Source organism: Gadus macrocephalus, chromosome 8 (assembly GCF_031168955.1).
Source record: "Gadus macrocephalus chromosome 8, ASM3116895v1".
NCBI classification, from domain to species: domain Eukaryota; kingdom Metazoa; phylum Chordata; class Actinopteri; order Gadiformes; family Gadidae; genus Gadus; species Gadus macrocephalus.
In genome coordinates this window covers 9,069,587-9,083,523 of record NC_082389.1, presented here as the reverse complement: position 1 = coordinate 9,083,523, position 13,937 = coordinate 9,069,587, and the positions used below count along the sequence as shown (strand labels likewise).

Here is a 13,937-nt window from a genome sequence, read left to right as displayed (position 1 = left end):
ATCGCATCCTCCAGAGCTGTGGGTCTATTCTAGGCTATTGTAGAAACATGGAGCTGAAGCATAGTGGGCATAGGGCTGATTTGAAGGTAACAAGGAAGATTCTTATTTTCATGTTATAATACACTGATGAAAACCTAATGAACAGAATATTCATTCATTCAGACTTGTGTAAGAATTGCAATAAAAATACACCAATTGTACAAAAAAGGTGAACAGACGTCCAACTGTATAAAACCTTTTATTTCTGTACACAAAGCCACTTGGGCTCTACTTTTTCCATCGAGCAGCACTCAGCCCCATAGGATCAAGGAAGATATATGCGTTGGAGGAAAAATCCCAGCTTCGCGTTAATCAACAAAAAACATGTGGATCCAAGATTGTATATTTGATCTTTTTCTTTGGTATTCAGTTTGAGTTTCAAATACCAAATGACATAAAGAGCGTTCAATACTCAAACTCAGGTGTCCATAAGACAATTATGTTGCATTGTAAAGAACAAAACAGCGCTTTTACTGTAAAAAGTCATAAATTGTGTCTGGTGACAAGAGTTGAATCGGATCCGATAACAGCAAGGACCTGTTTTTAAACAGGTATTACTGCATGCGGAGTACACATAATAGGATTATATTGTAGGCCTATCTGGAGGTGGCAATATCAACAGTGCTAGTGACAAATAACATTTTTTGAGTATACAGTCATACAGTTTAGCCATATGAAAGAATAGTTGTCATTGCTGCGTTCTGTTTCCCTTTTATCGTACATTGTGTTGTCCTTTAATAATGGACTGAGCCCATTTTGTCCTTATCAACTGAATTTTTTTTTATGGTTTGGCAAATAAAACAACGGTATAAAACATTTTGATCAGTCTGTGTGGATATAGACTTTATTTAATCTGTGAGAACGCAGATGTGAGAACGCAGATGTGAGAACATATGTCCTCTACTAAAGTGCCTTACTGTGGTGCAGCAGTGCCAAGTCTTTGGTCGCCAGGAAGCAATTCAGAGAATCCACACTTTGGAGGGCGGACAAATAGTGTTCACTTGCTCGCGTCCTTTGCCGACATCCCCCTCTCCCTTGATATCGTCCCAAACATCAACAGTTCGACTCCGTTGCTTGGACAGCCATCCTACGGCAGTTCAACGCAAAACAAGTCTCTTGGCTGCTCTCGTCCCACGATCCTTAATATTTACAGTACGGCTCCCTCCTTAGCTCCGCCCCCAGAGTACAAGAAGCGCCTGCGTCACCGCGGCGACCAGCAGCCCGACCCGCCCCCCACCGCCGCCGTCCCTGTACCGGCTCCCGCCGCCGCCGTTGTCCAGACTGCCGTGGCTCCCGTCCAGGTGGTCCCGCTGCCCGGGGTGGTGGTGGTGTCGCTGGCTGCTGGCGGAGCACCGCACCAGCGGCACCTGGTAGGAGGTGGCCCTCTTGTCGGGCCGGTCGGGGCTGGTGCCGTCGCTGGGCCGCTGGCCGTTGTAGAGCAGGTAGCGGCCGTGGGGGTCCTGCTCCAGGCGGAAGAGCTCGTACTCGGTGTGGGGCAGCCGGATGGCCAGGGCCACGCAGCCGTCGGTCAGCGTCACGTCCTGCTCCACGCCCACCTGCCAGGAGCCCTCGGCGCCGCACGTGTTGCCGTTGAAGACGTTGAGGAGCGAGGTGGTGGCGTGGTCCATGGGCTTCACGCTCATGTGGTTCACTGAGAGGGGGCAGGGAGAGCGGGGGAAGGGTTAGGGCTCTGCGCCGACGACTCTGGTGTTAAAGGTCGTAGCAGCGCTTTTAGACCGAAAAATGAAATGATCACTTTCATCTGTTCCTTCCTCACGATCCGCTAGCTGGCCGCCCTATGGGTTAGGCCGTCAAAAAAACGCGTCTCTGTAGGAAGCCTATGCTCTGAGATCGCACACAAAAACAGATGGTACTACCAACCAAAACCAAAATAAATCGCATTTCAACCAATCACCAACAAGGGTTGGGTGTTGCGGGGCTGGGTGTTGTGAGGTTTTGCGCTGCGTTCATGATAGTTTTTACTGGATGCACGAAACACGGGAGGGAGGGGCGAGCTGGCTCCGTTTTGTTTGGGATCTCGCTTCATACACCAACAGAAGTGACGTCAGCCAACATCGCTGATACAACCTTTAAGCATTTGAGGTTCAGAGATGTCTAATCCTGCTTTGTTACTTTTATGCCAATAGCAATAAGTTACCAACACAGACTCAAGAGTTAGGCTGTACACACTTAAACATGACCCTCCAAAGACGAGGTTTCACTGTTTCCTGAACCTCAGCAGGAGATCTCTCAGCCCTGCTGAACAGATACTTGCCCCCCCCCCCACCAAGCTAAAGGTTTACCTTTGAAGACGAACTCGGTGCCGCCCATGACACGGCTGGAGTGCAGGCCGCGGCTGTAGCGGCCCCGGGCGTAGATGGCGAAGGACGGGTGTTTGCAGATGGGGTCGGAGTAGTGGTAGTAGTGGCCCTCCCAGGTTTGGTTGTTGTCGTGGAAGACGAAGTGGCGGGTGAGGAAGAGCACGTCGGGGCGCACCTCGCAGCGCTGGCTCACCCACTGGCCGTACAGGCCCACCGTCAGGTCCGACCGCGGCGGCAAGATGGGGGGGTGGGACTCGTCCGAGCGGGAGATCACGCGGCAGGCGACGCAGCCTTGGTCGTGGTTCTGCAAAAATATGAATACAAATTTAAAAAAGGGAAGGCTTCTAGTTTGGAGTCCATGAAAACAGTTTTTTATAACCTTATCGTTAGAACCATCACAAGCTCGTTCAGTTATAGCACCGCCCGCTGATTTTCATGGCACACACCTGTGAGGTCTCTCAAACACAACCAGCAGCTGCTGCTTGAACTGCTAGGCTATTGAAGAGTGAGGATTCGATTTCAAATATCAAATTATATGATAGTAGTTTTGCTGTGTTTAATCTCAAAGAGTTCAGTTTCATTCTCTATGGCGACATCTTTGGCGATAAGTGGTAATTGTTCCCATAGATCCCAACAGCACCGACACCCAGTTGGTAACAATGCAGGTGCTTTTATCCGTGGGCCATAGGCTCAACCACCATTGTGTCACCCTACTCTGCAATAGATAGTGACAGACATTTATTACATTCATTTAATAGCCATGCTCTTTAGTACAGAAAGGACAAGCTTAGCGGTCCTCATTCCGGTACCCTCAATATTGCTTGCAAATTAAATATTTAAAATCTGTCTCTATTATGTATCCTAGGCAGAGGAGTCAAGGGATTCATGCTAGCCCTAAAAAGTGTAACCTATCCCTCAGCATCACTACTGCACAGACCCAGCTGTCATCGCTGATGACCACCAGGGCCACGTTGTATCGTAATCTCCCACCAGGAGCCTGTATTGTATCACAGAGTCCACCTTAATACCTCTGTTGCTCAGAGATCCAATGGAAAGGAGGGAGGTGTGTAGATGTGTGTGTGGTTATTTCTCTCAGACTGAACCTCTGGTATGTGCGATCCCAGATACATTTGTTCTGGAACCTTCTCAGAGTGATTACTTCTTCCTCCACTGGCGGGAAGGCAGATTGTTCCGCCGGAAAACAATTAAGTCACGGCTACAGAGATATATAGCCTGAAGACACTACATGTCTCTAACCCAACGTGGCTGACATAAATTCAGCATACAGGAAGGAAGTGTTTGGATTTTCCGTCAATTCCGTATACGGTCGGTTAATCTAAATTCCCCTGCATGTCATGCATGTCTGCTTTAGCCAAACCTCGGAGCGACATGCAATCACAGTATTTCACTGCTGCAGACAAGCCAGCTGTGTGGGTCTTTGACTCAGAAGAGAAACCCAAAGCAGAACAGAGCAAAGCAGAACAGGGCCAAGACCTCTCACAGACGCCAGGCAGGATCGCGTCATCTTCCCTGTTGGACGAATCTATCCCTAAGACCAAGCTCCCGGGAGGAGGAGGAAGTTGTTATTATCTGAGGGTGGTCGAGTTTATTTCCCCCAAATGCTTCGTTTCCCAGACACCGCTACGGCCGTGGGGGATTGAGCAGGTTGACCAAAGTACCGTGCCGATACTAAAGTAAGGAATAGTAGAAGAGTCCATTACCACCACTTTGGGAGGGGTAATTGGGACTTATGGAAAATGGCCTCTTGGGGAATTCAACCCTATATATGAGGTTGTGCGCGCATGCGTGTTTGTGTGTGAGCGTGCCCATGAGTGTGGTGATGGGTGTAGGTGAACTGGCGTTTTTGATCGGTTCTTGCACGTTGTACAGTACGGATGCATGCATGACATGCATAGTGTCTTGTGTGTGTGTGTGTGTGTGTGTGTGTGTGTGTGTGTGTGTGTGTGTGTGTGTGTGTGTGTGTGTGTGTGTGTGTGTGTTGTTGCAGAGGAGAGTTACATGTTTGGAAAATGTGTTCTTGCGTGCAAAGAGCTATAGCCTGGTTGATAGATACAGACGCACACATTCATTGTAACATTCAGTAATTTAGTCTAGAACACACTCACATGCATATTTCCCGAGGTGGAAGAAAAACATTCACGCAATACAGTGACATCGTCCCAGAGTTAAGACATATCATAAAATGAGTCACTCCTCGAAAGTTGAACTTGAAATAATGCTATAGGAAACATAATGTATCCCACAAATCAACTCAAGTGAGAATAACAGACGTACTATTTGTTAAAATTGGGCCTGAAAGCCGACCTACGCAAAACCCTGGCACACCGAATAATTTACTGAAGTGTGTGTTCCTTTCCTTGGTGATGTATAAGTGACGTGGACAGCAGAACAGAAAATGGAGAAACCAGATGAAAGAGAAAAAAAGCATATATATATATATATATATATATATATATATATATATGTAAGGTCATTGCATCATGCTGAGATCCACCCAATAGCCCCAAATGAGCAGGCTTGGCATTATGAAATGCTGTGGCCTAGCACCAGCTCGGGCAATACCACTTAAGATTAATGGATTGGATGGTCACCATGGCAATAAAAGAAAATCCCCCTCCAAAGAAGAACCCATTAAAACAACCTCAGGAGAAGGTCTGACTGATTGCATGTTCTTTGGGGTAGGTCAGATTGAGGGATTCTCTTCCCCGGGTCTGACCGTGATATGTCATTAGAAATCACGTCTAAGTGGAAGTTGACGAACGGTTGGTCCTTACCGCTGACCAGAGTCAAAAAACCGAGTGAAAGACTTCAAGATCATTCCTCAATGGCGGATGGGGAATCCCTTTCATCCACCAAAGTCGGTTCTCCCTCTAAACGCGGCATCTGAGATAGCCTGTAGCGTATCTAAAGAGCTGAGCCGACCGGTTCTTACTGTACAGGCGCTGTTCTTCCACTCCCCCCCCCCCACTGTTATTCAGCAGAAACCAGTGGGGAAGGAGGCAGAGGAGCATGTCAAACTCGACTGCGGGCCTCTGGCATGCATGAAATCAAACCCAGCATGCGCTTACTGGAATAATTCATAAGGCTGCATGATTTCCAAATTCTGGGAATACCGCACGTTGATCACTTCCAGAGATAGGCTGGGTCTCTTGTTGCAGCCTCATGGACCTACAGAGGGAGCTTAGGTAGCAGGGTCTTATCCACACTGCAGGGGATGGGGGAGTGATCTCAGAGCACTCAGAGCTCGTCGACCCCTCAGGAACCGGTTTAAATGAAGAACATCAGCCGAAGCCCCCCCCATCGTCTCCAATAGTATGTTTATTTTAGAGAGCCATCTGTAAGGGGTTTAAGTGTAGTCTCTTTAAATGGTGACAGATAAAACATGACTCTAGTGTTTCAAGGATAAGTTAGCTGCTGTTTCAACAATGAATGTTTGAGTGTTTTCTCTCTTTGAAATGTACGGTTTGGAGGAACTTGTCGAGTTTGCTGTGACCAGCTGTATCAGAGTGAATCTGATATGTTATTTACAAGAAACATAAGAGGTCTTGAGTTACTATATAAAAAATTGTGCTTCTTCAGCACAGAGTCTCTGTGTAGATAACCTGTGTTGAAGACTTCCTGTTGCTCTGCCATCACAGGGAATTAAAAAATGGATGGGGTGACATTTCCGGAGGTTGAGGTTTATTTAGAAAACAAAAAACAAACAGTAGTGAAGAAGACTTGAAAGAACTGCCATTTCGGCTCAGAGTTCTCCTGACCTTACTATAAGCCTAACCAACAATAGCTTTGAGAGACCAATGACTCTATCTTCGGCTTGGTTTCGATCTGAGACAGGTGCACGGCGGATGCTGGTCCACTGACCTTGGCGCTCTGCAGCGCTGCCTGGTAGCTGGAGGGCCGGTAGTACATCCTCTGTGCGGGCTCCGTGTGAATGTCCCCCAGGAACAGCTCCTCCACCAGGTGGTCCAGGTGGTGGTGCAGGTACTGCTTCTCCACCCGTAGCAGCTGCAGCTCGTGCATGGCAAAGTTGAGCTCTCGCAGGCAGTCGCAGCCGTCCTCCTCGCTCCACATGTCGTACACCACGTCGGGCTCCCAGGGGCCCGTCGGGGCGGCCCCCGCCCCCCCGCCCGGGGCCCCTTGCTGGCAGCTGCGGTTGAGCCTCTGTCCGAGCTCCCTGGCCACGGTGGCGGTGTGGAACACCAGCTGGGTGCTGTGGAGCTTGTAGTCGGCCTCCGTGCCTCCGCGGATGATCCAGGAGGCCTGGCGCAGGCGCAGGCGGCCGCGGACCACCAGGGTGTAGGCGGGCGTGGTGCAGTGGTTGTCCCCGTAGTAGAACTGGTGGGCCAGGAAGGTGTTGTTGGCGTAGAAGCGGTAGGAGCGCGTGAGGAACTCTGGGCCCGATCGGACCTCGCAGCTTCAGGGCAGACGGGGGAAAACAAATGCATTTGGTTATAGAGAAATTGTATGAACACATGATGGAGTGATAAGCCATCTGGATTTCGTTCTAGTGAGTCCAAATAAAAAGCTTATAGGCCGACCATAACCGTTTAGAGTCCTGTCAAAAAATAACATGCCTCTAAAAAAGCCCTACGAGGTGGTGTGTTTTTAAACAGTTAGGCCTCTGCAAAAAAACACTGCATCTCAAGACCCGGAGCCCTTGGGTTATTTTTTACCTGGTGGACACCCAGTGACCCTCGATGCTGGGGGGCATCTGCACGGTGACGCGTGCCCCGTTGTGGAGGTGCTTGAGCATGTGCTGACACTGGGAATCCTTGGCCGTGTGTCCAAAGGTCTTCTCCATGGAGAGCCGGTTGGACACCCCCTCAGTGTAGTGCAGAGAGGAACCCTCGGCTAAACCTACGGTAGCAGAGAGAGTAGCAACACAAAGGTTGTTAAAGGTAATAACATTCGTCCTCATGGCAATTGCCGGGACAAAAGAGTCATGGTAAAAGTCACCATGGTAAAATGATGACTAGAAACACTGTTTTCAAATACTCATGTGTAATCTGTTTCTTTGTCAAACAACAACAATATGAACGAATATTGAACTCTAAAGTCAAAGGTTTAAGTGGTTCGACCATAACGGAGCCAGCAAGCAGTTTGGGCTAGGTTAGGTCATCTCTAGGCGTCCCCGATGGCCTGACCACATCACAACGCAGCAGTTACAGATTATAGCTCTAATGCTTTCATTGTTTTGTCTGTTTTTCCTTTTACTCCGAACTCGCCAAGGCCGGATTTTGTAGGCTTATAGAGGCGCTGAACCGCAGAAGAATGACAATATAAAATGAAATAAAGTTGAAGGATCGAGTACAACTGGCTTTAAAAGTAGACGTTTACTCAGATGTTTTTGTTATTCATTTCTTTCATTTTCCAGGAATTATTTAAAGCGATGAGAAACTGCAATTTAGTCCCTTAGTTAGTCACTGTAGTCAATTGAGTCACTTAATTACTTAAGACGCCTATACGTCTAGGAAACAGCACAAATAAGGTCCTGGTCATTCGATCTCTTCAAGTCTTTGATAAATTGGGAGTAAAACACAGATGACCATGGCGTCACTCGTGTGGCTCCACCATAGATAGACGATCCCAACGCAACAAGAAACGAGACAAAAGCCCTTTTACTAAAGGATGGAGTCAGCCCAGACATGGGGACTTCACACAGTCTGTCTGTGCTGATGTGTTTCTTTCCTTTCGGCGGTCCATCCGCTCAACACATGAAATAACAAACCCTTCAACAATGGAGGAGAATCTTGAAGGGCTACGATATCAGAAATTAAAGTCTGCGGGGGAGAAAAACGCACCTACATGAAAATAAAAATCAAAGCTCACATTCCAGAGAGGGGATAGAACGGTTTCCTATAGTAATATCATCAAACCCTCTGAAATATGAAGACTTCAAGCTCATAATGGACCCGACTTGCCTGGCAATATAATTTGGCGCCGTGGATCGCTGGCGTGGTCGCTGCTTGCCGGGGTGTTTGATTAGAAACTAATAACAGTGTGGGAGGGGGCCCCAAAGGTTTTGATTAAAAGGTAAAGAGGAAGAAAAAAATGTAAAGAAAAAGAAAGCCCCTATAGGGAACAAAGCCGCTTCCAGCTGGTTCTTGGCCCCATCGCATGCCTTCGACAGGCTGACAAGGTTTTTTTCTTTGAAGGGTTGGCATGTAAGTGACCGCATCCACACGTTGCCCGGAATAAAGGCTGGACAGTAAGCGCACATGATCCCTCTCTCTGTGAGTGTCATTAGTTACGCCGTGCTGCTGGCTCAAACGCCACCATATCAAAGACAGGGCTTAACAAGTTTCTATGTGTATTATGTGTGTGCACGTGTTTTATTTTGTGTGTGTGTGTGTGTGTGTGTGTGTGTATGTGCACTGCACTCACACACACACTTTTTTTGCACCTGTAGCCAAGCCTGGGCCATGGAGAGACTGCGTTGCTGCCAACAGCTTGTTTTCACAATGAGCAGAGCAGAAACCGCCAGAGAGAGTGCATGTCCCTGTTATTCTAAAGGAAACCTGGGGAGCTGTGTTATGTAAACACACTTTTAACGTCACCGCGGTGCTGCTGTCCAAACGCCACCTATGGTTTTAATGGGAGGTGAACTCCAGGCTAAGGGTTTGGCAATGTGCACAACACACACAAACATGTTCTCTGGCGCACACACGCACGCACACACACACACACACACACACACACACACACACACACACACACACACACACACACACACACACACACACACACACACACACACACACACACACACACGCACACGTCTGCCCGTTTGTACGTGCACATACGTGTATAAAATGTAATATATTTTATATGATTAAATTTGCCGTTAAAAATTGCGAGTGTGTGGCAGAGTGAGGGCTAGAAGAGAGAGCTTGGGACATGATGTGAGCGTCTTAGAAAAGGGATTACGTTTCACAGCCTCTTCTGCAAGGCTCCTTCCATTAGCCTGTCACTGGCTTCCCACTGAGGCGGCGAATTTAGTGGGTGCTGTCCAGGTCCAGTTTCCCTCAGTGTGTCCTCCAAGCCCACAAAAACCCATGCCTCTGAGATGGAGTACGCTATTAAAAATGTCAACCCAATGGCTGCATGACGCTGTGCTTGAATAAAGCAATTTTTCAGCTTTTACCCGATTATCACCTGATTTGAATCCCTCTTCAGGGATGAATGAGGGGAATATGTGCTTTATTGAAAACATTTCACACACATGGACAGTTTCTTACCCCCGTGTACGACCGTTAAAGGGCAGTCACAACAATCATTAATGTGGAATTACATTGGATTTGGCCAAGATTTACACTGGGAGTTTAGAAAAGGGCTCTATAGGGGGTTTCTGGAGATGGAGGTGAAGCATATATTCCTGTACCGCAGCCAAAACCCTCAGAGAACTTCCTCAGATTGATCCCTGCCGCATTACAAGACAGCTGATACCGCTTATAAAGCTGCACCCGGACCCTGTACATTCTTCTAAAGCAGAGAGACCACTGATAAAGTGGGACGTTATCCCTTGTTCAGCGTTAAAGGTGAGGAGTTTAATTCCAATATGTATATGAATTATTTTTTTCTTTTTAAAAATGTCCGGTTTTCTAGTAATTCCCTGAATTAAATTCTAAATTCTAACAGCAGGAATGTGCTTCTTCAGGAACGATTTACTGTGTAGATAACCTGTGTAGTAGACTACCTGTGCCATCACAGGGAGTTAAACGCATGAGATGGGTTGACATTTCAGGAGGTGGAGGTTTATTTAGAAAACGAAAAACAAACAATGCAATTTCGGCTCAGAGGTGTCTGTCTCCTGTCTCCTGTCCTGACTACATCTCCTGTCCTGACTATGCCCAGGCTTTCTGGTAATTCACTGAATTAGATTCTATAGGTTTGCAAAAGCAGCGACCCCTTGCCAATATTGCGTCTCTTTTCTTGGCTGCTCGGAGCACCAACACATCAACTTACCTCCAACAGCACGATAATGTTCCACAGCCAGTAAGTAAGCAATAACAGTTGCATTTTTTTTTTTTTTTACTTGATTGTAAAAATCCCCTTCAAGGCATTTCTATACAGGGTTTTGTGGACAAATATTTAAATTGAAAACTGCTGATGAGCCTGCAAATCTAAGAATTTCCGTAAAATAATAATTCAATTAAAAAGGGGATTTTAGCACAAAAAAAGGGGAAACGGCTAGCACCCTCTGAGTGAGTGGGACGATCTGTACACATTCTTTAATGAGAGCTGCCTTTATGTTTGTGGGTGAGGAATTTCGGGGAGACATGGGGCACTTAAAAGTGCACTCTTAAACTCTTCCCTCATTAGAGCCGCCAATATCTAAGTCCCCACACCCACCAACCCACACACTAACCCATCTGTTGCTCTCTATCTCAAATCAAAAAGCCCACATAAAGTCTCCCCAGCGTCCTAAACCACAGAGACTGTTTCCAGCTTGGCATCCACCCCCACGGGTGAGGTAACAACTCTGTCTCTCTCTGAGCGAGGGAGAGACTGGGTGAGAGAGAGAGAGAGAGAGAGAGAGAGAGAGAGAGAGAGAGAGAGAGAGAGAGAGAGAGAGAGAGAGAGAGAGAGAGAGAGAGAGAGAGAGAGAGAGAGAGAGAGAGAGAGAGAGAGAGAGAGAGAGAGAGAGAGAGAGAGAGAGAGAGAGAGAGAGAGAGAGAGAGAGAGAGAGGGAGAGGGAGAGGGAGAGGGAGAGAGTATTACAGATGACTTTTGAGAACAGGAAAAACTTCATCTGTCAGTACATCTCTCTAGAGAAAGGACAATGACTTTAACATTAAACCATCACCGATGTAGCTTACGCATCGGCGACAGTAGTGATTTCAAGCTAGTCCAGGTTGGTCGCCCCCAGTGCCCAAAAAAAACATGACTCTAATAAAGGCCTACAGGGTGATGTGTTTTTAAACAGTTAGGCCTATGCCAAAATCCTGTGTCTTGGCAGCTTGATTTGCGTTTTAGAAAACCTGTAAAATCAAAATTGACATTGAGTCATTGCTCTTTTAATTGAACCCACTATTCGGTCAATCCCTCGTGTAGCCAAGCTAGGCTACTGGCCTAGCTGTGATTAAAAGAGCTGGGCTTGTAAAGCTGAAATCGTGTCATGGTGGGGCTGCTCAAGCCCTGTTTACTACTATAGATTGATATCTTTAAAGATGCAGGCGATTCGTTTATCTTTGCCTTTGTCGTTTCTAAATCTTTTTAGACTTTTTTTTACATTTATTTTTTATTTTTATTGCCGAGGGGAAAAACTACTACAACTCCACCACCTCACTGAACTTCAAATGTCCTTAAGGACAAACTTAGGAGTAAGGTTAGTGGATTCCAAAATAACTTAATTTTATCTCTACCACGGACATTTTAATTTGCTGCCAAGTGCTGCCTTCCATCTCCACTGTCAATGTCAGCAGATGGAAGGTGTCCACCATCACGGATCAGTAATCTCCCTACTCCTCAGACAGGGGTTGGTGAACGTTTTAAGTGGCCCCTAACTCTTCCCAAAGCTTTAATCTTCTTACTTAGCCCAAGGTTACATTTTTTTTTTACTGACTTTGAACCCTCAAGATTGGAGGGTGACTATAGAGCTATCAGCCCCGAAAGCACAACTCTTTATCTTGTTGAGGGGTTCGCTTAATATGAACTAAAATATTTTGCTAAAGAATGACAAAGGAAGTAATTACAGACTAAATCATGCATTCACGTATTGATAAGCTGAATTATAGCCTATAGATCTGAAATAGGCAAAAATATGAAGACACACACAAATCGAGCACACCTTAACTGAAAATTCCGGTCTGCTTGTGTATGTCTGTGCCTGTGTCTGTGTGTGCACGCGTTTTTATCTTATTCAATTAAACTTTAAATTACTCAGTATTACAGTTTACCCCATTAGATTTTAAAGATTCACATATTTGTAAGACTCATCAACTGAAACAATGCTACAAAAAGCAAACAATTAATAAAGCAGCTAAGAACGTGATTCCCTTGCAATACGCGAATCCAATGATGCACATTACACACTTTAATTGATTGTAATGCTCAATTAAAGTAGGCTATACCCAAACAAATGTGCTTACCAAGTAGGCCCACCAGAAGTAACGTTAACGATGGCCCCATCGCACACTTGTTGACCTGCTGTGCGTGAGCTTCTTCAGTCAAACTCCAGAACTCCAGGCTCCGTTACGCTGCGTCCTCCTCAGTGACTCCGTATCCAATCCAGGCATTTATTCTGATCGTGTACAAGAGATGTCTATTATATATGAGCATTATTGGATGGACGCCGTCCAGTGAAGACAAAGTAACACTTTAGACCGCTAGTCGATGTATCGCTACTTTAGAGGAACAACTCGACACACACACACACACACACACACACCTGATGGAGAAGTTCAAGTGCGAGAGGCATCCTCCAGCAAGACACCGCGTATAATATTTTTTTCATTCTAAACCCTCCCCCAAATAGTTCAGTGGATACGGCGTGCCAGCAGCGCTCTCTCTCTCTCTCTCTCTCTCTCTCTCTCTCTCTCTCTCTCTCTCTCTCTCTCTCTCTCTCTCTCTCTCTCTCTCTCTCTCTCTCTCTCCTCTCTCTCTCTCTCTCTCTCTCTCTTTGTCACGCTGCACTACATAAGTAGTCAAAACTTAATTTTAGGCTTCTCTCACAACAAAATATACGGAGGCGACTTGATGACAAACCTCGGTCCTTAGTCTCTTGGTTCGGCGAAAAGTGTGCAGTCAGCAGCTATCCGGATCCCGCCTCTGGAGGGTCTTAGGGGCGTGGCATGTATGAGATGAAGTTTGATTCCGTTGGGAGCAGTAAAGGTTTAATAAGCCCCATGTTTATTTATGCCTAGGACTATCCCCATAATTGATAAGCCTTCACATTGTAATCCTACCATAGAACAGTAAGGCTATAGCACCATATATCCATTTTCAATAAAAAATATATAGGCCTATAAGACCTTTTTTTTTTTTAACATATGCAGTCAGGCATATCTACGACTGATCATTAATTCTGAATCGATTGCTGTTTTCCATTCCTCCCGTGTCTAGTAGAGAGCGTGCACGTGTACCAAGTATCTTCACGCTCTGCAATTATCCAGAGAGGGAGGGGTGGTGGTGTGTGTGTGTGTGTGTGTGTGGGGGGGGGGGGGGGGGGGGTGAGGGGGGGGGGCTAGGGGGTACAGACTTGAGAGATTCTGACCTTGTGTCTCTTTGAACGAGTGGCTCTTTGCATACTTTCCGTTGAGATCCGGGCGACGACACAACACCTCGTCCTCTTCTCCATTCATCCCCTTCCCAGAACCCAGATTTACCCCCGCAGTGTTTTAAATAGGCCCGGAGGGTATTCAACTTTCAAAAAGCTAAGCCGTGTTATAAGCTGTTTCTGTAGCTTATTCCTTCCTTCTGTCTGCCTTTTATCTGTCTTCTTTTGTTCCTTCCTTTTTATTTTCTTATTGTTATTTTTATATCTCAAATTATATATCATGTCACAGCAAAAATCCTCCAGTAGGCGGTTCTAAAGTTTAACGGCCCCTGCATTTA

The 13,937-nt window shown here is 46.4% G+C and overlaps 1 protein-coding gene across 2 annotated transcripts; it reads right to left on the bottom strand.

Moving 5' to 3' along the window:
• Positions 1 to 222: 222 nt before the first annotated feature.
• On the bottom strand, positions 223 to 13,421 carry LOC132462875 (protein APCDD1-like). 2 transcript variants are annotated; one of them, XM_060058649.1, is made up of 6 exons: positions 13,089 to 13,421; positions 12,473 to 12,624; positions 7,055 to 7,238; positions 6,243 to 6,795; positions 2,343 to 2,664; positions 223 to 1,690 (listed from the first exon to the last, which is right to left on the bottom strand). In XM_060058649.1, the coding sequence occupies exons 2-6, from the start codon at positions 12,510 to 12,512 to the stop codon at positions 1,206 to 1,208; spliced, it is 1,584 nt and encodes a 527-aa protein (XP_059914632.1). In that variant the 5' UTR covers positions 12,513 to 12,624; positions 13,089 to 13,421; the 3' UTR covers positions 223 to 1,205. The 2 variants fall into 2 exon arrangements, with proteins under 2 accessions (XP_059914632.1, XP_059914633.1); XM_060058650.1 differs by lacking the exon at positions 13,089 to 13,421 and adding an exon at positions 12,772 to 12,929.
• Positions 13,422 to 13,937: the final 516 nt, after the last annotated feature.